This window comes from Anoplopoma fimbria, chromosome 6 (genome assembly GCF_027596085.1).
Source record: "Anoplopoma fimbria isolate UVic2021 breed Golden Eagle Sablefish chromosome 6, Afim_UVic_2022, whole genome shotgun sequence".
NCBI lineage: Eukaryota > Metazoa > Chordata > Actinopteri > Perciformes > Anoplopomatidae > Anoplopoma > Anoplopoma fimbria.
In genome coordinates, this window is record NC_072454.1 from 25,449,832 (window position 1) to 25,475,907 (window position 26,076).

At 39.8% G+C, this 26,076-nt stretch overlaps 1 protein-coding gene across 4 annotated transcripts in view; it reads right to left on the minus strand.

Moving 5' to 3' along the window:
- ltbp1 (latent transforming growth factor beta binding protein 1) overlaps window positions 1-26,076 on the minus strand; it is a 112,890-nt gene that overhangs the window by 52,300 nt on the left and 34,514 nt on the right. For all 4 annotated transcript variants that reach the window (XM_054599687.1, XM_054599686.1, XM_054599685.1 and 1 more), the window contains exons 5-9: window positions 22,635-22,802; window positions 8,552-8,749; window positions 6,505-6,806; window positions 5,179-5,281; window positions 2,485-2,544 (exon numbers count right to left, since the gene is read on the minus strand). In XM_054599687.1, the coding sequence (XP_054455662.1) occupies window positions 2,485-2,544; window positions 5,179-5,281; window positions 6,505-6,806; window positions 8,552-8,749; window positions 22,635-22,802 (831 nt within the window). The remainder of the gene's footprint in view (window positions 1-2,484; window positions 2,545-5,178; window positions 5,282-6,504; window positions 6,807-8,551; window positions 8,750-22,634; window positions 22,803-26,076) is intronic.

The following is a 26,076-nucleotide window of genomic DNA, read 5'->3' on the forward strand; positions in this document are numbered from 1 at the left end:
CGGATTCTCCGCACATAATGACGCAGGAAGGAACATAAACCTTATACATAGCTAATTTAAAGTTAACATGGACAAGAAATACTAAAACAAGGACATTTTAATATCTTCACTTTACGCAAAGATGACAAATCAAACTTCATCTGTTGATGAAGACAGTGTGACAAGGAACAAGCAAGTGAGTGCACCTTGTGTAAGATTGCTTTGTCAATGATGATAAACAACATTTGACAACAGAAAGCAGAGATCCAACAGAAACATGTGTCACTGTCACAGGTGGTTTTAATTGGTTGTCACCTAATATGAGCAGCTGTGAGACTAGAGGTAGTTAAATCCATATGTTCTAAAAGAGGTCATAAGCTATGATTCAACTGTTTAATGGTACACTTTTTGTGATCTGGTCTCATCTCAGTCTACAAAACGCTAAAAAAGCTGAAATTTATAATGACACTGCTCATCCTCCATCTTGGAAAAGCTGTAAATGCTAAGAGGTGGAATATGTTGAATTTTAGAGACCTCAGCACCTGGCCTAGGCACTGGTATTGAAAAAATTAAAATTTGGACCTGATGATGGCGTTAGACGAATCCCAAAGTTATTCCTAGTCATCCTAAGAAGGACATGATGTACCAAATGCCATTGCAATCCATCCAATTGGTTATAGAGACATTTCATTCAAAACCGCATGCAACCCTATGATGGCACAAAAGGAGAAGTGAGAGGATCACCAAAGTCAGAAGCACAATTAATGTCTGAACTACATTTCATGACAATCAATTAAATTGTTGTTAAGTTATTTCAGTCTGGACCAGGAATCAACCTCTGGTTCTAAAAAGTGAAGCCAATGGTAAAATTGCCTTAAATTTGCTTTCTCTCTAATGTCCATCAGTGGGCAACTTGGTTTATTTTCTCAATACATATTGTGAACACGAGTTTAGTGTCTCAAATGCAATTTCAAAGTCTTCAATAAAAAAATGTGTACTGTACATTTTATTTTTACAAATTATTTCTTCTCCCAATCCTTCTTAACTTTCAGATTGTATTCAACTTATTTCTACCTTCTATGCCTTTTAAAGTACAAACCATTTCTTCTTTCAGCCTCTTCAGTTAATTAATTTCAACTTCCAGCTTTTGTCAGTATTGTAGTTTAGCTTTAAGATTTTCTAGCAATGTATTCAGATATTAGCATCTTTAGGTAATGCAGTCCAGTAACCAATTCTTCCAGTTTTACAATTTAGTTTCCAGGTTTCAGGTTTCCAGCAGTGTAGTGCAATGTCTTTGCATTTTAATGCGAGGGTACAGATTGTAAAGCCCTCTGAGGCAAATTTGTGATTTTGGCTATACAAAATAAATTGAATTAATACTTCTGTATTACTACTTCTGTATTTGCAGCAATGATTTGCTTGAAAGTGCCTGAAGCAACCTCCTTAAATGGTAACCCTGGGATTTCTGTTCATCTCAACGGCGGTTCATCTGAAAGGCTGTTTCAGAGCTCTGCACATTTGCTATGGGTTCTGACCTTCGCTAGTTCTGCTAAAGCACTAATAGCTCTGTCCCTGTTTTAGCCAACCTCTTGCTTAATCCCAGAGTTCTTAACGAGTTGTCCAGTTCCTGTAATGTTAGCTACCCTAATGAAGCTCTAGCCTAAGTTCAGTCAGGAAGACAATACTCTTGTGTGCTTCGTCTTGTAGTTTATTTTTCATACATCTGCCATTCTCTCCTCACATATGCTCACTCATGATTTCCTCGCTGTCATTGTTTGGGGCTGTCAATCATGATATCAGCTGTTTAGATCAGCTGGTCTCCTCTATCCAATAGCACAGCGACACATTTACATCGTTAGCCTATCATCTTGCTGCTGTCTCTTTAAATATGACTGTCTCTCTACCGTCAGTACGTTCATGCTGCTGCTACGCGCCCCTCCACCTCCTCATCTCCACCCAATTTTGCAGATTCATCAGCTCCATCAACTCATCACTCTATCAGCCTGATCAGCCACCACCACCACCAGTGTCTGGACTCCACGGGGGGGGTTATCTTGCTGCTGCTCATGGCAGACGCCCCTCAATTACAAATCTCCCTGTAGAGTCCAAGGTGGCTGGAGGAGGCAAAGCTTCCTAGCAAGGACCTATGTGGTAACAGTATAGGTGTTGCAAGGATCAGTGAGAAGGGAGTCATATTAAATGGACTGGCTTTAGGTGAGAGTGAGCTGTGATTGGTGTGTGGCCGATTAGAAGTGATGATTCAATCAGCTGGCTGTCAGCTCGTTACAGCTGGGGACGTATGACTTCTGTGTCCTGCATGAACTAACGCAATGCTTCATTTAGCACCTCTTTCCTAGATATAATCAATCAGTCTTTACTAACAGACCATGTACCACAGTCCTTTAAAGTGGCGCCAACAAGCGATGAGTGGTTGCCGGAAGGGAAGCAATCGGCCCGTTCTGAAAGGGACACTTCACTAGATTCAAGAAAAGCTAGAGCTCTTACCTTGGCAATGGGTGCTGTTTATTCGCTTGTAACCCTGAGGACAATCTATCAGAGGAATAGCTGTGAGGGGAATGAGAGAAAGAGAAAGGAGCAATATTTTAGTCATTGCATTCAGACATTTGATGAATGGTTAAACAGTAATATGCAAATACGTTACAAAAATGTTTGTAATCGCTGTAAACATGATTTCTTCCTAACTCTATCATCCACATTCTATAGTGTGGGACATTTATTTTGCAGAGTGACAGGTTCTTTCGTCAAATACCAAGTCAGAGTGAACTTTTCTGATAAGTTCAAAGCTGTTGTAAAAACTGAGCCACAAAGCAGCTCAAATTTTATATTTCTGGGAGTATTCTACATATATATGTCACACATACTGTAGTGTTCTGGAACATACTAATAATGTAAAAAAATCATTGTGAGTTTTACATGAGTTGCCTCTAGAAGTATGTTCGCATAAAAACATTTTTTATTTCCAAAATACCTTATATCTATGGGCTTATATTTGTTGCATACTAGTTTATTTATGTTTTGAGTTGTTATTCAGATCCCAACACTAAAGCAGTCAATACAGAGTAAAATGTCATGTGACAACAGGATGAGGATGAAGAGAAAGAGAGACAAATGTTTAAAATCGACCTTTTGTGGAGCAATGGCTGCTACTTCTGTGTATGGATGCAGAGTGGGAGCCAGGATTGATGGGATCATGCTGTGAATGGCTTCACAGTGCAGAAGTGACGTAAAAGTCGTACTGATTTCATTATGAATGTTCAGACTGAGGTTTCATAGCAATAAAAACAGACCTGTATCTGGTGTAGGACCACATATGAAAGTTGCGTAAATCAGAACTGAAAAGATCAGATTTTATGTAATTTGTGCTGTTCACACAGTTATGAAAAACAAACAATTAAGTCCAACCTGTAATAACTGATCTATTTGGCCAAATCCCTATGCATGCTATATTATTCATAGAATGTTGAGGTTTTTGTGGTGTTATTTTTGCAAATATGATGAAGTCAATGGTATTCTAACAAAGTAATTTACGTAACCTTTGCTGAATTTCAATATTGTTCTTAAGCATGAGTAGCAATGCTTTCTCAATCAACTACACAGCATTACTTCTGAATCATTTGTCATCTGCATTTTCTGAAAAACACAGAAGTTAATGCATGAATATAGTTACTATTACTCTTGCTCTCCTATTAAAAAAAAACTGCAATTGAACTGAAGAATAGTCACCTGACTAATGAAGAAGCAGATGGAGAGGTGGGTGGTAGTGATGAAAAAATAAGAGTAATCTTGAGACAGTGAGGAGAATCATTGAAGGTAGCGGGAGGCTAGAGAGCTGCAAGCTACTCAGATAGCCAGCAACTCAGAACAGACCAGAGACTGAGGAGTAACCCAGTCTCTGAACTCTTGCAACTCTTGGCTGCATGTTAGAGACTGGGCCCTGCTGTAATGCTGGACAAAGGCACCAGTGGGGAGGTGGTACCCAAATACCTGCAAGCAGATTGATATTTTGCTCAGTGGGAAACAACAAGGCCATATTTGTTTGAGCGATAAAGCCAATCTTTTTACCAGCTACCAGTGTCTCCATGGCACAATGGACTGTTTCACACTTCACTGAAAAGTGAAAAAAATAAAAACTCATGCCCATGCCATTCCTGAGGAGAACAGAGGGAAGGACAAATCTCGGGCTTTGTAATGACTCCCACTGAAATATGGGACTAATAAGGCTGAAATGTTCCTCCTATGGTGTTTCTCGCCTCGCAGGTTTCCATGAATCGTTGTGGTACCTGGACTGTGGCCCTGCAGACTACCACTATTATTATTAGTCACATTACTACTACTACTCCCTATATCATTATTTTAATTCTACTATAGTCATTGCTGCTGTTATTATAAGTAGTCTTCATTTTTTCCTTCGTTATTCTGCTTACTACTCTTATTCTATGAATCATTTATGTCATATACATTGAATGTGTTGTATCTCTGTTATGCTGTTCATTCTGTACACATGACATCTATTGCATTCTGTCCATCCTGGGAGAAGGATCCCTCCTCTGTCGTTCTCCCAGAGGTTTCTTCCTTTTTTCTCCCTGATAGCAAAGGTTTTTAAAAGTATTTGATATCAAGCTGTAGAGAATGTTTTGTGTCACAGTTTCTGTTACATACTCCCCTGTCAGTCACTCTGCCTCACTCACCTAATTAGCTCACTCAGTTCACCTGCCAGCCACTCCCTCTCATCAGCTCAACCACACTCACCTCTCAGCCACTCCCTCTCATCCTGCCTCACACTCACCTCTCAGCCACTCCCTCTCATCAGCTCAACCACACTCACCTGCCCACACAGCTGCATCTGCTCTGTAACCACTCACTCAGTATTTAAGCTCCTGTCTCACACACACTCACTGACAGATTGTTCTCTGCTCTATGCTAGACTTTCCCCGCATTCACCTTTGGACTGATCCCCTATTACCAACCTTGCCTGCCCCAGACTCTTCTACCTTCCCGGTTTCCTTCTGTTTATTCTATCCTGAATATTAAATCATACCAACTAGTCCTCGTGTCTGTCGTACTGCTCTTGGGTCCTAAATACAACCATTACAGTTTGGGGTATTAAGGAGAAATGTGTTAATTAGGTGTCCAAAATGACAAAAAGGACCCAAATCTGAGAAAAACATCTGTACTTACATGGTTTCTTTGGACACTTCTGGCATTTGTGGAAACCCCAGGATGTCCCAATGGTCCCACAGCACTGCTCCTGCTTAGTTAGACCTGGCAGAGCCTTCCCACACTGAAACATACAAATGTACACGGTGTGAGGAAAGAGTCATTTTTACTTTTATCAGAATAAAAATGATGTTTTTGCACAATCTTTTTCCTCTGTATGTGTGATCCCCAGGTCAATCAGATTTGATCATCACATTTTACAGAGTAGCTCTTACCATAAAGATAAGGGACTGTGAGCATGTTCTTATCTGCATGTTTAGCCAAGAGCTACTCTGTAAAATGTGACCTGGTGATGGAGTTTCTAACCATTTATGACCGTCACTTAAACTTGACATTGTGAATTTTTCCACTGAGACAATAAATCTGCCCTTAATTTTACATCCCTTATCTCCAGGACTTGATATCAAGGGTGGGTGCTTTGTTTTAGCTGTGGCACAACATATTTGTCAATTCTACTAGACTCATCTATTCTTTGTGGTTTTGCACTGATCTAGGCTAAACAGGTCTCGGTGTGCAGGTATTTGGTCATAAACATAAAAAAGTATTGCATAATTTGACATGAGAAAAGTACATTTTTCAATTCAGTTTCAATTTAAGTGTATGGACCAATATCACAAATTTGCCACGAGGATGTTGTACAGCGTACAACATCAAAATAACTGATCGAGGGATCAACAAAGTCAGTAGGATCCATCTTCTAGGAACCTATGATATCCATCAAGTGGACTTACCAATAGACACTGCCATGTCACTTGCATGGCTAAAATCGAACACCCATGAGCTGTTGTTAATGTGCAGCTGAGGTTTCATGTGGACACGTATGAATCTGAGCAGGGACAGTATTGACATCACTAACAATGTGAGTGTAGGACCCCAATATGAGGAGAAAAAAGGTGAACTGTTTCTTGGCAACATTAAATCATAGTAAGCAAGTAAGAATAGCTTATTGGATTTTCTATTCTACTTGGATAGGTTGTTATCCAAGTTTCACCGTAATTTGATAGTGCTTTCATTGAATGTTTGTGCATGTGAGCGTGCCCTGGCTCGCTCACAGTGGCTGCTCTGCACTGCACTCATACCGAGGTTACAGCTGATAATACTGTACCAACCGACAGAGTGGTTATGGAAGAGTAGCACCCACCCTCTGCCCTCTCTGGTTAGCTATGCCAGCACTCTTGCTTTTGTTTTCACTGTTTGCACTGTTAGCTGTGTTAGCTTCCTTGGCTCCTAGCAGCCTGCTCAGCCGTCTATTGAGCTAACATGCAGTAGACAATTCTTACAGAGTACCTGACTCCCTGCTGTCTCCTGGAAGCAACGACCCAGAGTGTTCTTGGAGGCGACGGGTTGGTACTGGGGGACCTGGTAGCCATGCTGGCTGGGATAAACTAAGTTGTAGCCGTGGTGCTGGATCTTCTGGCTGCTCTCTGTGTGGTGATAGGTGTAACTGGTGGATGAAGAGGAACCTGACTGGGAACCTTTCAGCTGGTGCCCGTTGTTGTTGTAGTTATCCAGCTGGGAAACCTGGTGGACCTGGACGGAGGCCTCTGGAGGATGTTTTATGTGGATGTTGACAATGCTAGGGCTGAACACTGGAGGAACATGGGACAACATGAACAATGCAGTACACATAAAGATTATTCTTCTTAGCATCAGTGATTAGGGAGCTTTGTCAAGGCTGATGGCGTGTACACATCATTGCAGTAAAATAGCTTCCTCCATTATCGTGATTCAGGTGTGTTGCGACTTCCCTCTGCTTGAACCGAAAGAAAATGCTTTGAGATTACAAAGTTATTGCAGAAAACCTGTTTTACAAACTGGCGGGTAAGCAATGGAAAGCTGTTAGTGTTTATCCTGAAGGGAGGATCTGACTCTTCTGAGTTGCATTATGGGAAATGTGGTATCCAGCATTCTGGAATTAAACCCATATAGCGTGAAAAATCAGGATATCTTATTCAATTTTGCACATCTGCAATTGCTGATGCCCAGGCGAATAGTAAGACAATTCATTTATTTATTAGGCGATGGGTCAAAATACATTTATGAACTGTATAATATTCCTTCTAAGTCTGCTGTAGTATTCTAAATGCAATTTCCAAAATTTGTGTTTTACATTAAGAAATATAAAGTGATTAAAAAACCCTTAAATCTGTTGTTACTTTACTGACTGTCACTGTAAAATGTGACAAAATAGTAAATACAATTTTTAAAATAAAAAATAATTTTAAATTGTACAATTTTAAAACAAAATAACCAAAAAATATATAATTTTATATAAGGCTCTAGTCCAGCTGGAAGTCCAAACCCAAAAATATTTAGGTGATGACATAAAACAGAGCCATATTGTCGTTTTGGGTGTTTATCTATGCATGCGTTGCATGATGCTTTTCTCGGGTAGAGAGTTTACTGAACTGTGGTAATTCAGAAAATGTCTCTCAAACTTGACCTCATCATCCGGCCAACTTTATGGAAGCGTAATACTTAATGACTGGAGTGCCCCTTTAACACCAAAACTAAGTTAAAAAAAAGTGTGGGCCTTTTGCATGTATTTTATAGCTATTTCTTTTTTTTTACTAATGCATGTGGGGAAACACAGTGACTGGGTGTAATGCTCTCATACATATTTTTACTGAAAAGGGTCATATGAGTTGCTACTTTAAAATTAGACATTAAGATTCATTGAGAATGTGTCTGTCTTTTAGTAAAATGGTGATAGTAAATGGACTGTACTTGTATAGAGCTTTTCTAGTCTTCCGACCACTTGAAGCGCTTCAACACTACATGTCGTCATTGACCAATTCATACACTGATGGCATACCATACAACATGCCACCTGCCCATCAGGACTAACTAATTATTCATACCCATTCATTCACAGTCGTAACAGTTTACATGAGCAATTCGGGGTTACGTCTCTTGCCCAAGGACACATTGTCAAGGACTAGCGGAGCAAGAGATCGAACCCCCGATCCTCTGATTGAAAGACTACCCTGCTCTACCACTGAGCCACGGTCGCCACCTTTTGTGACTGTATGGAGCAGTTCTTTTTTGTTTATTTTATTTAAAAGACCACGCCAGATTATGTTTTAGGCCATTTACTACGAATAACCTTCACTCTACATTTACTGCTTGCAACTCTACAGAGCTGAGGAATTTCAGATTTGTGAGTTGTGCTTTTTACATCCTTCAATTCAGCCTTTTCAGGAAGTTCACTGATAAACAAAAGGAAAGGCTTACTCGTCCACTTTTTCCACCCACATTTTCCATTTAGATCCCAAACCCAACTGTTTCGCCTTTTAATTGTCCTACTAGCATCACAGTTGTGCCTTTAACTCACCGGGATTCTGTCCGTGGCTGTAGGTCAGAGGCAGTGTATGTGTGGAGTGGACCTGAGTTTGGCCGTAGCTGCCTGACGTCTGCTGGTGTCCATTCTGAACACGCATCTGGCAGAACTTTCCTGTGAAGTTGGGAGGGCACTGACACTTGTCCCTGGTGCTGCACTTCCCACCATTTATACACGGCAAGTGACAAACCACTGAGAAGAGGAAAAAGAAGAAGAGGTAGATGTTGTTGATGCACTAATGCTTCCACACACGGATACAAACCAAAAAAAAGAACTTGCCATGATAAACACATCTACGAGTGTATTTGGAATCACATTTGTCAGACTTTTTAAAACATCTGTCAATTATTATGCTGCATCTGTAAGCTGAGCAAATTCAAAGCTGGTATACAGGTCAGGGAATCTAGAATGTGCATGTCATCTATCCAACAAAATTGCATTTGTAAGCTTTGTTGTCAGAAATCTATCACGAAAATAAAAAAATTGCAATCATACATGTCACCAACCGGATAATAGAAATTTTAAATGATATACTATTTTATTCCATGGCTACTGATCAGTTAGGTGTGGTTTATCTTCTACTAACCGGACAGTATAATCAGACAAGTGCATTTCTATCCACCTGATTTTATGCACATTTTTAATTGAGGCATACACAAGCAAGACATTCTTTTAAAAAATGTAAAAGGATGAGTGTGTAAGATTTAGGGGGATTTATTGGCAGCGATGGAATATAATATCCATTACTATGTTTTAAGCAGTGTATAATCACCTGAAACTAAGAATCCTGCCCACGGTTCTACATTTTTAAAGATCATAGTATTGATTAGCTCCGACGTTGCTTATGTTTTTTGCATTTGCTCTGTACTCAAATACACATAGACACAAACACATAAACACACACACAAACGTGAGCAGAGAGGCCACTGTGGTGCAGTGAACCAGGTGAAGTAAAGGATACTTCAGTTGATGGCAAGTACGCTTGTTACTGTATGTGCAATAAAATATTTGCAATAAAAAGCCAATACTTTATCAATACATCTGTGCAACAAGCACAAACATGTAAACGATAGTGAAACCCTCGCCGCTACGTTTACAGGCACGATCGGCCAACAGCTTTTTTTTGTAAACTTCTCTATGGTAAAAACAAGCTAATCCATTGAGGAGCAATAGAGTCTAGTGACTAGACTCTATTGCTCCTCTAAAAAAGAAGATAATAAAACAAAGAAAGTTTGCTCAATGGTATAACCCTCAAACCTGCAAATTAAACTCGCGAAAACTTGAAAGGATATGGCGTTCCACCAATGTGGAAGAATCACAGTTAGTCTGGCGAGACAGTCTTAAAAAATATAAGAAGGCCCTCCGTAATGCCAGAGCTGTAACGGGTGTATTTAGGACCCAAATGCAGTACGACTGACAAGAGGAATAGTGAGTAAGAGTTTTATTGGTAAAGCACAGGGAATCACAAGCAGAAAACCAGGCATGAGTCGACTCACACAGCGGAGTCAAGCCGGGGAAACTCCAAGCAGCCACGGGAACAGGCAGACAGAAACCAGGAGGAGTAGAGGCAAAACTCGTGGTCGGGGACGGAAGGCTGAGACGTTTAACGGGGCAGAGACGAGGCAGAAGAGTCCAAGACAGGCGAGGTCAGTAACAGGAGATCAGTCTGAGGGTAAACGCGGGAAGGTCATGCATAATGCAGAGAACGATCAGGCAGTGAGTGTGTGACTGGAGCTTATATACCAAGTGAGCTGATGAGCAGGGAGTGGCCAACAGGTGAACTGAGTGAGCTAATGACAGGGGAGTATGGAGCAGAACTGTGACAACTGCAGCCTATTACTCAGCATTAATAGATTTAAATAAGAACAACCCCAGGGTTCTCTTCAGCACTGTAGCCAGGCTGACAGAGAGTCACAGCTCTGTTGAGCCGTGTATTCCTATAAACCTCAGTAGTAGTGACTTCATGAACTTCTTTAATGATAAGATTCTAACTATTAGAGACAAAATTAATAATCAGACAGAACCGGGAGGTGCAGAGGCAGAACTCGAGGTCGGGGACAGAAGGCTGATGCGTTGAGTAGGTGCAGCAGAGTGGGCAGGTGAGAGTGATTGAACTGATGAGGTGGGTGAGAGATAGAGTGGCAGGGGAGTATGGAAGCAGAACTGTGACAAATACATCATAGTTTAATGGTTAATTTATATTTTTACATTAATAATCTGAATCTGCAAAGTAGCCTTACTAGTAACTAATGTTGTCAAATAAAAGTAGTGATTTTAAAAGTACTATATTTCCCTCTGAGATGTAGTGGAAGAAGTATAAAGTTAATTAAAATGGAGTTATTCAACGAAAGTACAGGTAACTCAAAATTGTACTCAAGTATAGTCTTTGAGTAGCTTAAATATACCTAGTTACATTCCACCAGTGCTGGAGCACAAAATTGTTCACAAGAGTTGAAAGTTCCCGGACTCCCCTCGTGGGTTACGAAGTCCACCACCAGAGCTTCACAAAATCTGGTGGGGAGCGCATAGTTAACCTCTGCATTTGGCGTTTTAGGTTTACCATTATATAACTAGAAACAACGTAACAGAAGAAGAGACACAGCCAGGCAGGCTTAGAGACAATCAGACAGACGGATGAAGAACTGGGCCGGTGTACTGTGGATGATTTTTCTGCTGATTAGCTGGTGAAAAGCCTTGAGGCATCTATCAAATGTATAACTAGAATTCAGTTGGTTGAAAAGAAAGTATATTTTACTGTGATCCAATCATTTTTAAGTAAGTAATACAAACTCCACAATACTAGAAAATCTGTGATTACAAAACACTGATATACTTTATATGGCTTCGAGGTTTGTATTTTTCCTTTGCCTTATCTTCTGGACTTTGCTGGCTCTGTTAATTGGCCAACATCTCATCATAGGTTGTGGGCTGAGTTTGAAAAGATCCTCCCCTTCCTTCCATTGTATCTTGAATCAACACTCTAACCGCTTTTCTCCTCGGGTAGGTATGATAAACAAGACAAGTGCGATTTATTCTGTCTCAGCCGTTTGGGCTCAGTCTGGACTTCAAAAAAACTTTCAGCTTGTCCAGTTCCCCTCTATCACACAGATGAGAAGGACGAAGGAAGGAAGGGAAGAGTCAGGGCAGGGGAGGAACGAGGCGAGCCTGGGCAGGCAAAGGAGACTAAAGCTCTATTTCTCCACCTTCAGTCAGATCCATGTGCAATGCGAATCTGGAATAGTAGTAATCAATTAAACAAATATCTGGTTTACTGTTCAATTTTTCCAACTGATGTAACCAATAGATGACTCTGGGTTGTTGATGGGAGTAAACAAGCCTCTCCTCTGTTTTTCTTTTTTTTTGCTGTTATGAAACTACATTAAATCCAAAAGACTGCTAAAGACATGGTGGTCTGATGGGCCTATGACGAGTCTCTACTAGCTGGTTAGACTCCAGCTTTTTCTTGCCAACCTTCCACTTTTGCAATGCTGTTTTATAATAGATACAGAGTTTGATGATTCATTTCTGTGGCAGACAGAAGTGCCATAGTTTTTTGTTTTTTTATCCAAAGCCATTGTCATAGCCAATGTCATTCACCTCATTCACACAACTTAACTTATCTGTCTAAAATGGGGACTGCCTATCTTGAAAATAACACAAACATCTCTGCTTCTGCTCTCAGTGTAAGGTGTTTGGTTCAACCCTGCCAGCTTGATTGAGCCTGCAGTCAGTACATGATAGCTTTTCACATTTATTCCAAATAAGTGATTTACTTTTCGTTTGTTTGAAGTTATCTCTTAAAAGGCAATAGAGGTTCATTATTGTGCTATTAAAACAGGTTAAGAATTTTTAATAAACTCTGTTGGAAAAGTTATTGTCAGTGTATTGAAATATATTTTGACGGCCTCAGAACCTGATCTATGATTGGCAGTGCAAGATTTCTTTGCATGAAATGTAGTTCACTTACCGACATAATGTATGTGGTTCTTATTTATCTACATTTGTGAAAAACCCAACATTTTAAAGTCCACTCAGTCCACTATCTATCTATCTATATATATATATATATATATATATATATATATATATATATGCTTTTGTACCAAGTATTAAATAAATTTCAGTAAGCGTGTTCAATACTTTTTCCCTGTGTCATTGGATTCTATTACACATAACTTAATTTCTGAACGTATTTGTTTGGTTTTCTTTGTATGTATGGATTACTTGGGTTGTTACCGACATCTGGTGAACATTTCATGTCAATAGCACCTTTTAGAAATATATTTACTGAGAAAAATGGTGACGTGTTCAATACTTATTTTACCCGCTGTAACTACAAATTCATTCCAGTAAACAAAAGAAAACAATCCCTCCGGGTTGCTTCAGTTTTTCTAATTTGTTCAGCTGAGTCAGACAGGAATTCCTCTTGTTCCGATCTTCCCATGTTTCTGCATGTGTCAGAGCTGGAGCTCTGCTCCTTGTAAGGACTGAGGCAAGTTCAGACACAGTTTGCCTGGTCTGTGCAACACATTATAGAACACCCACATAACATGTTCCATTGCCCAGAACTTGTTGTATGATCACCTGAAGCTGCAGTATTCTTGTATACACTCAGTTAAAGTCTGTTAATCTCGTATAGAAACCAAAATGAGGGTCACTCTCAAATCACAGAGTTTGTCAGCATTAAATTGATTATCAATATCAATTTAAAGTAATGTTCACCTGTCAGTGAGTCCAGAGATGTGCCTGGAACGTATATCTCCTATTTCGAAGCAGGGAGAAACTTCAAGCTTAATAGAATTAAAAGGGAAGAAAATACCCTTAACCAGCTCCACGGCTTTCTCATCTAGAATTTCCATCATCCATGTATTTTATTATTTATTTCTATTATTTAAATTACTTATTTATCCTTTTTATACATAAGTAGAAGTCCTGACCAACAAACACTGGGAACAATGACTGCACTACATTCTATATAAGCATGTGAAATGAACTACATTAGACAGATACATTTTCTAAATTCAGTTCAACTAAATTCATGGACTTAATTTAAGTTTGAATAAGCTCAAATAACCTGAAATTGGGGAACATGTATTTTAACCACTTTTTACACAGCCTTGACATTTTATCACCTTATGAAGTTGATATAGGGGACCTGTTTAGTACACAGTTGCTCATCTACATATCCAGCAGACACGGAGCAACAGTAGCATTCATTAGGACCTGTGTTTCTGGCCATCTGATCAATGTAAGTCAAATATTCACTTTCTTCTTTGCTCTGTATTTTTTATTCCTGTTATAAAAAAAACTGTCCCTTTAGCTCCTAAATGCTCCACCATGTCTTGTCTGTATGCTGCTTAGTGCTGGGCAGATCAACATCATTGATGAGAGCAGAGTTTGTGAGCAGCAAACCAAAACAAGTAGCTAAAAGATGCTAAAACACTCCATAGAGATGAGTGGTGGCAGAATTGGGAAAAAAATGTATATAAATATGTGGGTCTGTCAAGTGACTCCTTTCCTTTCTCACATAGACATAAGACCCACCATTGTTGTAAATGTATTTGAGTTTGTTTAAGTTTATATACATTTGTATGTGAAGACTTGCCATAATAGCAGCACCCTGGGCAGAAGGTCAGATTCTGCAACTAAAGTTATAGGACTTTGAATGAAGTTAAAAAAAAACAAGTGTAGTAGATAAAAAGAAACACATGCAGAATGGAAACAGAAATCATAGAAGACTGTTCTGAAGGGTGTTTGTAAGCTTGATAACTTGCTAGCATAAAGTAAAATATTTTGATGTCAACAAAAAAGGAGAGTGAATTTGATTAAGAGAGCCTAATGTAAAATCAAGATTACTACACAGCTACCAATATGTAAAATATTGAAGTTCAAATTGTTGAGTTCCAATATTTCATAGTTATATATAATATATCTCTCTGTGTGTGTGTGTGTGTGTGTGTGTGTGTGTGTGTGTGTGTGTGTGTGTGTGTGTGTGTGTGTGTGTGTGTGTGTGTTGTGTGTGTGTGTGTACACTTACCTTCCTATACAACAGTGGACTTAGGGGTATTAAACCAGTCACTAACAGGGGACTGAACTGCCTTAAATCAAGCTAAAATCATGTCTAAAACCTTCTGGTACATTTTTTTTATAATTTCAGCCAAGTGGGGACTTGAAGGTGTGTGAGTGTTTAATTCCATACTCAGCACTGATCCGGCAGGCTGGAGCAGGTATTTTAACGACCCATTCACACACATCTTTTTTTAACACTCGTCAATTGTTTGAATGGCTGGCGAGCCACTAAGAAGGCTACTTTGTGAAGAGACCTGTCTCTTGAAACAGGATTTTTTGATTATGGTTATGTAACAAAATAGAAATGCTCAACTTTAGTGAACACTTTAAGTTTCAGTTTTGCCATGGTAATAATCTAAAGAGCTACCCAGAGGGCAGGAGAGTAATATGTATTTTAGAATCTAAAAGAAGGGAAAACAATATAAAAACAACCAGGGTAAAATTAGAAGTAAAAAAATAGTCAGCAGAATAATCCTTTATTTTCTTTCTTATCTTTGACATGAGACTTTACCTAGACCTTTAAAATTATTCCGTCCACAAAAATACCTTTGGACAGCTTTTACAAGCAGCTATTAAACAGGTACTGGCACTGGATTTTAATTAATTTTACAATTTACTTGTGTCCTCAATCTATATTTATAGAAATGTTTTTGTTGTTGTTGTTGATTCATATTATAGAGAAGGGTCCACACTTGTATTGTATGGAATGACAGAGGTCCACTGTTGGCTAGTACATAATGACACAAGTTCCCTCTTAGATAGCATGGAGCGACATTCACGCTCTAGCATGGATGAATTAAAAAGAAATAAGCAAAATATATCATGCTTATTTATCTAAACTAAATATAATATAATCTGTATTGTTTTAATTTGTATTACTAAAGTATAAGTAAAGCAACAAAAATAATCTATTTTGGATAGTGACATTAAGGTATTGACAGAGAACCAAAATTTAACATGGTATGGGAAAATATAGTAAGTACTGGTAGTCATCAGTTCGTTTGCGATACAACGGATAAATCAGATTGATGAAGATCGATTAATATTATTCACAAAGCTACTGTTAAACTACTGCAACAACAGCTGTTGATAGCTCATATGGTTTTGGCTGCAGAGGAGTGTATTTTGCTCCTTACCTACATTGTTGTAATGGGAAAAATAATTGATCAAACTGTCATTTGTTTTATTTATTCTCATTATTACAATCTGTGTCACATGGCGTCATACATGTATTGGCACAAAGAGAAGGCCTATTTGAGGGAGGTCAAGGAGCAGCTTTATGAGAATCAGAAATAGAATCAGTATCAGCTTTAATGGCCAAGTGAGTGTGTAAAAAAAATGTTTGCTCTCAATGGGCATGCACAGAAATACACATACGGCTAAAAAGAGTGATAACATAGCTGAACAAAGGTAAACATAAAAATTTGACTACTATGTACAGATAAATGATATACAGCTCTGGAAAAAATTAAGAGACCACTTCAAAATTATCAGTTTCTCTGGTTTTACTATTTATTGGTATGTGTTTGAGTAAAATTATTTATTTTGTTTTATTCTATAAACTACTGACAACATTTCTCCGAAATTTTAAATAAAAATATTTGCAGAAAATGACAACTGGCCAAAATAATAAAAAAGATGCAGTGTTTTCAGATCTCAAATAATGCAAAGAAAACAAGTTCATATTCATTTTTAAACAACACAATACTATTGTTTTAACTTAGGAAGAGTTCAGAAATCAATATTTGGTGGAATAACCTTGATTTACAGTCACAGCTTTCATGCGTCTTGGCATGCTCTCCACCAGTCTTTCACATTGCTGTTGGGTGACTTTATTCCACTCCTGGCGCAAAAATTCAAGCAGCTCGGCTTTGTTTGATGGCTTGTGACCATCCATCTTCCTCTTGATCACATTCCAGAGGTTTTCAATGGGATTCAGGTCTGGAGATTGGGCTGGCCATGACAGGGTCCTGATCTGGTGGTCCTTCATCCACAGCTTCACTGACCTGGCTGTGTGGCATGGAGCATTGTCCTGCTGGAAAAACCACTCCTCAGAGTTGGGGAACATTGTCAGAGCAGAAGGAAGCAAGTTTTTTTCCAGGACAACTTTGTGCTTGGCTTTATTCATGCGTCCTTCACAACGACAAATCTGCCCGATTCCAGCCTTGCAGAAGCACCCCCAGATCATCACCGATCCTCCACCAAATGTCACAGTAGGTGCGAGACACTGGTCCAGTCCTTATGGTCTTTTGCAAACCTCAGCCTGGCTCTTCTTTGCTTCTCGTTGATGAAGGGCTTTTTTCTAGCTTTGCACGACTTCAGCCCTGCCCCTAGGAGCCTGTTTCTAACCGTCCTCGCCATGCACTTCGCCCCAGCTGCCGTTGGCCATTCTTTTTGGAGGTCACTTGATGTCATCCTACGGTTGTTGAGTGACATTCGAATGAGTTGGCGGTCATCCCGGTGAGTGGAGAGTCGTTTTCGTCCTCTGCCTGTCTGTAGCCTTGTCCCTAATGTCTGCTGCTTGACCTTGTTCTTATGAACCGCCGTCTTTGAAATTTTAAGGATGGAAGCAACCTGACGCTCACTGTATCCCTCTGCCAGTAAAACCAGAATTGAAACCTTCTTTTCCTCACACAAAACTTTTCTTTTTAACTCTTTTGGCATGGTCAATAGTCCCTTTTTTTAATCCAATTACTTTTGAGGTATTACTAGCACTGTTTCTGCCATCCAGCCAACAGCAGGTTGTAAGAATGTTTAGGCTATTAAAACTGTGATTATCATATGCAAAATATGTATTGCACACCACAGAGACAAAGAGTAGGAAACACTATCTTCACAAAAGCAAAGGCTGAACTAACATTTACAATGACCATACATTTTTTTTTTTACTTTACTTTTTTTAGTATCACAACTGTACATTCTTGTCAATAAACAAAATATTGACCAGAGTAAACCAATAAAGAAAGAATAAAATAAAAAGAAGCAAACAAACAAAACAAACAAGAGCGTGTGAGAGAACATGATAGCCGATAAAAGAAGAAATTATTTTCCAGTAGCTGCCTTACACTTAAATGTGTACATAAAAAAGTAAGCCAGTGTCCTTATACTTTCTCTAGGTAAAGTATCCACTTCTGCGATCTCTTTGCAAACAGATCTTCCCTCAAACTTAACACACAAGTCAATCTTTCCATTGTCCTTATTTCCTGTATGACATCAAACCATTGATCTTGCTTAGGAGAATCAGGTTTAAACCAACTTCTAGTGATGGTTTTCCTCGTGGCTGTAAGGAGTATCTTAACCAAGTGTAGGTCCCCCTGCAGTATCACCGGTGAAACATGACCCAAGTGCAAGACAGTGCATGACAAAGGAATCTTATATCCAAGAACATTAATCAAGACAGAATGTGCATCTACCCAAATGAGTTCAGTTTTTCACAACTCCAAACAATGTGCTTTTAAGCAACCACATTGTCTCCAACAGGGTTGGTGTACTGAAGATGATTTACTGCTGATTTTAGGTGTAATAAAAAACGCACCACATTTTCCTTGTTGAACACCCTCAATTGTTGTGAACTTGTGGAGGTATGTTGAGTTTCACACATCACACCATACATCTGATGAAATTTTCCCACTTTGATTTCAGATATAATGTTGATTTGCCTTTACATGCCATAATACTTTCATAAAACATGGGGATTAATTTAACACATTTACTATTTGGCCGATATGCATTCATCATAACTTTTACCACTGGGTTTATTTCTTGTGAATTCTCCAATTTCACTTCCTTGTTGTAATAATCTCTAAATTGTATGTACCTAAATAAGTCTCGATTATGAAGGGAACATTTTTATTTTAATATTTAGAAAGTCTGCAATTCCCTGTTTTCCATTATGGTACACACTGCCTTAATACCTTTTACTGCTATTTTTATTTTTAAGTGACAACCTTCATGTAATTCCTAAGGGAAATTAGATATTTTTAAATGCTATTGCACAGGGTTTAAAATAGGAATGATAAGCTTTAAGCTACTGTTGGGAATGGGCAGTTTCTTACTAACATTCAGCCAATATAAATCTAGCTTTGACTATGATAATCACTGTTTACTGTTCTTGAACAGTCTTACAACCTGCTATCATGTGTCCTTTAAAACAGTTACCTACGCCCTCTCTCAGAACCAGCATAACAAGGTGCAGACATTTAAATACAGTTTAATGTTTCAAATTATAATTATGAACTTCCGTCTAAAGTGGAAAGTTCATAACATAATTATAAAATAGAAAAGATTGTCCCCACTTGGATTGTACAGAATGACTGGAGTCCCCTCTTCGCCTGATCAAAATGACACTGGTCAAAGATTGTCTAGATTATCTTTCTGTTGTTATGTGACAAAGTAAAAAGCTCAGTGTTTGATCACTGTTTTGCTTTTGTAAAAATGTTAATTGTTATGTCTCTGCAGATAAAAATAAATAATTTGCCAGAGGACCTCTAATGACTCATTCACCTGCATGCAGACATTTTGAAATTTTGAACTAAACTGTAATCAATTATTTTTTTCTGAAAGATACAATCTTTGTCATAAAGATTTACATTTATTGGAGAATAGAGAAGGTGTAATATATTGTTAGGCTATCTAATGGTGCATCATAGTAATTATATTATTAGAGTTTGCATAAAGTAGAACGCATAAAGACAACGCTTGAACGCGCTGTCTCTAAACAACTGTCTTCCTAACTCCACCAGAACAACCTCTTGGACCCCCACCAGTCCGGGTTCAAGGTGGGTCACTTGTCAGAGACTTGCGGTGACAGAGTCGCTTCACGCCGCAAGAGCGAACTCTCTCTTTCCTCTGTCCTGATTCTCCTGGACCTGTCAGCGGTGTTTGACACGGTGAACCACCAGATCCTCCTCTCCACCCTCGAGGGGATGGGCGTCTCAGGCTCTGCACTCTCCCTGTTTGCATCCTACCTGACAGGCCGATCCTACCAGGTGACATGGAGGGGGGCCGTGTCGGAACCACGCATGCTGACTACTGGGGTTCTACAAGGCTCAGTTCTGGGCCCCCTTCTCTTCTCGCTCTACACAACATCTCTGGGTTCTGTTATTCGCCGCATGACTTCTCTTACCATTGTTATGCCGATGACACCCAGCTGGTCTTGTCATTTCCCCCGGTGACACCCAAGTGGAGGCACGCATTGCTGCGTGCTTGGCTGACATCTCGAAGTGGATGGCGACACACCACCTGAAGCTCAACCTGGACAAAACCGAGCTACTGTTCCTCCCGGGGAAGGGTTGCCCGCACCGAGACCTGTCCATCACCATTGATGATGCCGTGGTGACGCCAACTCGGACTGTGAGGAATCTGGGTGTGACCCTGGACGTTCTCAGCAAACATTGTATCGGTCACACGCTCCTGCAGATTCCTCCTCTACAACATCAGGAGGATTCGCCCCTTCCTCACTGAGGAGACGGCGCAGGTGCTCATCCAGGCTCTGGTCATCTCCCGCCTGGACTACTGCAACTCACTACTTGCCGGAGCCCCGGCGTCGGCCATCAGACCTCTGGAGCTTGTCCAGAAAGCTGCAGCACGTCTGGTGTTCAATCGCCCCAAGTTCTCCCACACAACTTCCCTTCTCCGTTCCCTACACTGGCTCCCTGTAAGAGCTCGCATCCAGTTTAAGACTCTGGTGCTAGCCTACAGGGCAGTGAAAGGAACAGCTCCTTCCTATCTCCAGGCCATGGTCAAGCCCTACACCCCCGCCCGACCACTTCGCTCTGCTGCCTCGGGGCGATTGGTTTCCCCGTCGCTCAGAGGTCCCTGCGGCCGATCCACCCGGTCACAGCTTTTTTCTGTCCTGGCCCCTCAGTGGTGGAATGAACTCCCCACTGACGTCAGGACAGCAGAGTCGCTGCCCATCTTTCGGCGCAGGCTGAAAACTCACCTCTTCAAGAAGTACTACCCTGAGCCTTCCTCGTAGCACTTATTGTATTCGTATTAGTTTGTAGCAATTATTGTTTTCGTAGTAATTTGCTTCTGCACTATACTTTTGCTCTGGTTTATGCTTTTAGATGCTTGTTTAAGAAAGGAGATGCACTTATGACTTCTGGTGACTAGTAGTTCTCTTGAATACCTATGTTGAATACACTTCCTGTAAGTCGCTTTGGATAAAAGCGTCTGCTAAATGACTGTAATGTAATGTAATGTAATGTAGAAGTCACACAACCAATACTGAATTAATTTCACATTGATACTCAGCAGCAGTCGGTCATTAGTGGTATTTACTTCCAAATATTTCAACTAAAATGCTTCTTCAGCATGCACAGTTTAACTTGTATGGAAATTGGCATTGAAATATTCAGGGTAGTGATGGAGTTACCAACATCCTTTCAGAACCAGCACAACAGGATTCAGTCCTTCAAAGAGGACTTTATGTGTAGAGTTCCATCTTGTACTTTGTGTTCTAAAATAGAAAAGATTGTCCCTGCTTGGATTGTATAGAATGACGGAAGTCCCCTCTTAACCTGAACAAAATTACACTGGTCCCCTGTTAAATAGTATGGAGTGACGCTCACACTCCTATAAACTAGTACAGAAAAAGACAATCTCTGTGTTGTCATAAGAAACAGTTTGACAAAAGAAACCTCATGTTTGACCATTCTTGCTTATGTAAAAATAATGTTTACTTCTCTGTCTCTGCGGATAGAAACACATACTTTGCCAGAGAACCTTTAGTGAATAATTTACCTGAATGCAGAAATTTTGAAATAGGCAAACATGCTTGCAGGCAGCAGGTAACTGCATGCATGTCTGTGTGCATGCATACACATAGTCTTTATCCATTGTCACTGACAAATAATAAATAAATAAGATAAAAAAACTCTGTCATAAGAATGGTGGTTCCTATTTCATTTGTACATGTTGAAGAAACAACAATTATTTAATTCACATGAAAATATAATATTTTTTTCTCTTCAAGATAGATTTCAGCAATGCAAGGTTATATCCACATAATGTGTATTGTCCAGAGCCTTTATATTATACTTAATTTAGATTTGGATAGTAGGTCCCCTCTGTACTGTTAAGACTGACATCAATATGCCATTATGGATGAATATGGAGCAAATTAGAACAGCAAATTATCCATATAAAAAATGAGTAAATCATTATGTTTATGACCTTGCTATATTCATAAATTAATTTAAAATAAAAATGCACTAAAAAAACCAGAACAACCACCACAAAGTGTAATTATTAAGAGTAAATGAAAAAACATATAATTCACAGGATAAGGGGAATCCCTTAAAATGCCTAGTTCACCATTCCACACTGGTCATAAAAATGACCAGCAATTCCACAGCAGAATATTAATTCCCCATAGAGAAAATTATAGTTAATGAACTCTTGTGATCAAGCTTTAAAATTAAACTTCAAAATGTTTTATATGATTACAGTTTGATAAATTAAACTTATTGCTAATACTGCAGTCCATGATATTAGTGCATGTATTTGTATCACAGAGAAATGTCTAAATACTGATATCATTAAAGTTGAATTATCCACTTTTGAAAGAAAGTGTTTGTGGTCAACAAACACTCATTAGGTGAAATAATGGGTACAAGCAGTTCCACTGCAGTATATGGAAGTCCCCTCTTTGATAGGTAGACATCATTCAAGTCCCCTCTTGGCAATTTCATGAAAAAAAAATTAAAACTACATTTGCAGTAATATTCTGGGAAAAGACCTGAAAAGTAAATTTTCTATTCCATTTTTGTATTTTCAAAATGAGCAGAAATACAGTCCACTGTTGGTAAAGTAGGCTTGTATAGGTGTGTGCGTGTGTGCGTGCGTGTGTGTGTGTGTGTGTGTGTGTGTGTGTGTGTGTGTGTGTGTGTGTGTGTGTGTGTGTGTGTGTGTGTGTGTGTGTGTGTGTGTGTGTGTGTGTGTGTGTGTGTGTGAATTGGTAACTATACACGGTCTCAAAAGCAACACAGAATTGTGGATCACTCACCTACTCTGAAGTTAGGTGCTGTCAGGGTGTCTGTAGCATGGCCATTCTCACTGATGATGGTGGTAGTGTTTCCCAGCTCACAGTTGTTGTGACATCTGCCTCCTATGCAGGTTAATTTGCAGATGGTTGGTGTGAAGACCACCTTGATCCTTCCTGTATGGTTGCCCCCTGCCACCGAGAGCAAGGCAGAAACCAAGAGGAGGGGGAGGGAGAGCACACCGACTTTGGTTATTCTTTGATCCATTGGAAACCTGAAATCACTTTCAAGTTGGAGCTCGTCACATTCAACTGGTGAGGCTCCAGACAAAACATCAACACAAAATGTACTATGTAATTTAAATTCAGAAAAACGTGTGATGTGTCTCCTCCCTGCTCCCCCTCTATATCTGTTCCTCCTCCTCTTTCACTGCTCCTAAATCCAGTGGCGCCTCTGTAACAGGAGCAGGAATCAAGAAAAAAAATCTGGGACAGAGAGAAGTCAGCAAACAAAACTCTGGGATGTCTTCCAGTTCTTCATTATAAGTCTCTGAGAGGTGGATATTGGCATATGAGCATTCCAAGCTTTATTCCAATACAGACAAACAGCAGGCATGCCACCTTCCGCTTCTGCGCCCGCTCTCCTTGCTCTCTGGTTTTCTTCTCATTCTATCTTCCTACTTCCTTTTTACTGTTGAGCTTTAGCAAACCGTTCTCAGGAACGTTAGCACTTTGTCATGAGCTCTCACTAAGATCAGGAAGTACTGAAAGACAGCGTCTCCCTGTCCCTCCCCGCCCCCAATTCTTTCAACTTGATTCTCTTTCATATCTCTCCCCGGTGCAGTGGTTCTCGGCATCCCTGCGTCAGCTCCAAACCCCTGTCTCCAGTGCTCAGTGCTTTGTCTGTGGCTGTCAGCTGTTCACACCAGTGCAAACGCGTGGAGTAAGGCCAAGCAGCCGGAGGAATGCTTTCTAAACCTGAGAGGCAGGAAAAAAACACTGGATAAGACACCCCGGGCTACCTAACAATTCACTAATAGGTGCAAAAATGGACTATTAACGAGGGACAAAATATGATTTAGTGGTTACAGCCAAGGGTTGTTTCAGAAATGCCTCTAGGACCATATAAGGAGGCCCAAGATTTGAAGTCTAAACATGGTTTGCACAATTCCCTTTGATGGGAAGATTATTCCCAAAAAGAACTAGGAAGGAAAAGGCCCAGTAAGGTATTTCTGGATGGGCAATCTCCCTTCATTAAAGGAACAGTCCGTGAGCCAAATGTAAACAAAAGGTTCCAGATCACAGAACTGGAACCTTCTTACTCAAAACTTAGCTGACAGATTGATTTGTAGGCCCACATTTGACAACAACTAAATTGAAGTTATCAGTGTTACTGAAGCCTATATTTTATCTGACCATTGTGGTAAAAGTGACTTATATTTTCTATCATACTTAACTGAGGAACACAGATTGCTTATTTTCAGACTCTTCAGTTATTTTTATTTTTATTTCAGTAGAAACCTTACAGCCTCCAGTTTCAAGGTTTAATCAGGTTATTGCCGACCCTGACCCACGCCCAGACCCTTATCCTAAGCCCGACCCCGACCCCTACCCGGGCCCCGACCCTGACCCTAACCCAGACCCAATACTAAACCTTGACTAACAGATTACATCAGGTCGGAACCTTCTCAAAATACGGTTGACACACCAAACTGACTTCAAAGGATTAGTAGAGGCCTTTCCCTATGTCATCTGTTAAAGATCGATGGTCACACACTGCTAGGACTACAGCCAATGGCTAGCTGACCACTGACATGCACTTACCATTCATTCTGAGCTACTGTTAAACCAAATAATATGAAGGTTTAAATATAGACTCTGAAGAACATTTGTTCAAAATCCTGCCTCCCAAAGCGTTTTCTGATGATATTGTTCTGACAGTAGAGACACACAGTTGGTCAGTGCTTTCCAACAATACAATTCATAAGACATCTAAGGTTAGGGCCTGCTTAAGCTTACATATCTCAGATCAGTGGGTTAAAAAGATTCTCACGTACACACACATTTACATAGGAAGTTCAGTTTACTAAAACTCAACTACAAAATGTTATAAAGTGAAAATCAGTGGTTGACTAAACTGAACAGCCAGTCATACAGCTAAATCTTTCTCAAACTGCCGAATGGACCACAAGAGCAGCACTGATAAGGGCTGATTAGAGCCAAAGTGGCGGACACACCGCAACACCTACAGGAAGCACACAACAAATGTTCTATAAGTCAGTCCCATTTGGTGTCACATTGAGGAGGTGCCACAGAATCTAATCACTTGTTTTGTTATAATCTTTTCATGGCTGTTTACAGCAGTCAGTTTAAATGTGGTTGTCGACAGGTGGTTTAGATATCTGCTTGGTGGGAGGAATCTGCCTTAAAAATCCCTTCAAATTCTCTTCCAGGAAAAAAGGACTGTTTTCGAACAGCTTTTTAAGCATCACTGTACTTTGCACAATCATAACAATCACATCCATCGTAGCATAACAAAACTACTTTGACAAGTCTCTGACTGAGCAGGAGGTCCCAGGCCACAGCATTGACAAAACATTTCCAAATCCTCAGAAACCTCCCTCCCTCCTCCTCACATCCATGCCTCTGTAAGTATGCACATGCTGCTGGCAGATTTCTTTTGTTGTTTCAAGCATATGGAAAGGGAGTCAGGAGAGCATCTCAGACACAACACAGACATCAATCAACTTGAAGGACAAAAATGTTGAGGGTTAGATTCGTCCAGGATGGGAGGAATGATGAGTGTTATTACTGGAGTCAGGGGCGTCATTTATTTTCTTTCTGAGGTTTCCATTGGACTGCAGGAGGTTTATGTGATCCATGTAAGGGAAACAAATGCACAGGCCTCAGAGGTAAAGCGTATGCAGTACAGACGCTGCAGTCAGGACTGATTCAGAATGCTTTTTAAGAGTAAATTGTAATGTTTAACACCTCATGACTTATTCTATGCAAGCAAGTTTGCTGCTTGCATAGAATAAATGCATATGTTCCTCTAAGTCCCTCTAACTTGCTAGCTTGAGCTCTTTGAGCAGATTTTATATACAGCAGAGTAACTTGTCATACATTTCAGCCTTTTGACAGTACACTACTAATTAGCTTTCAATCAATGCAAATTACTTGTACCAGTATGTATATATGGTAATATTGGTACAAGTGAGTATCGAGAATGTAATATCACATCGGCCTATGTTTCATGGAGAACTCCACCAAGTTTACACATCAAAGTTTCTTTCCAGGTTTTTTATTCTGTATATTTATACTTAAACCTGCACTGCCTGCTATGTTCATACGGTATATATCTTCATGTATTCTGTTCATACATATGTGTTGTATTCTTTATTTTTTCCTGCATATTATTCTGTACATTTCTCTAGACAAACCCGAATCTCCGATTGTCAGCGGTCTG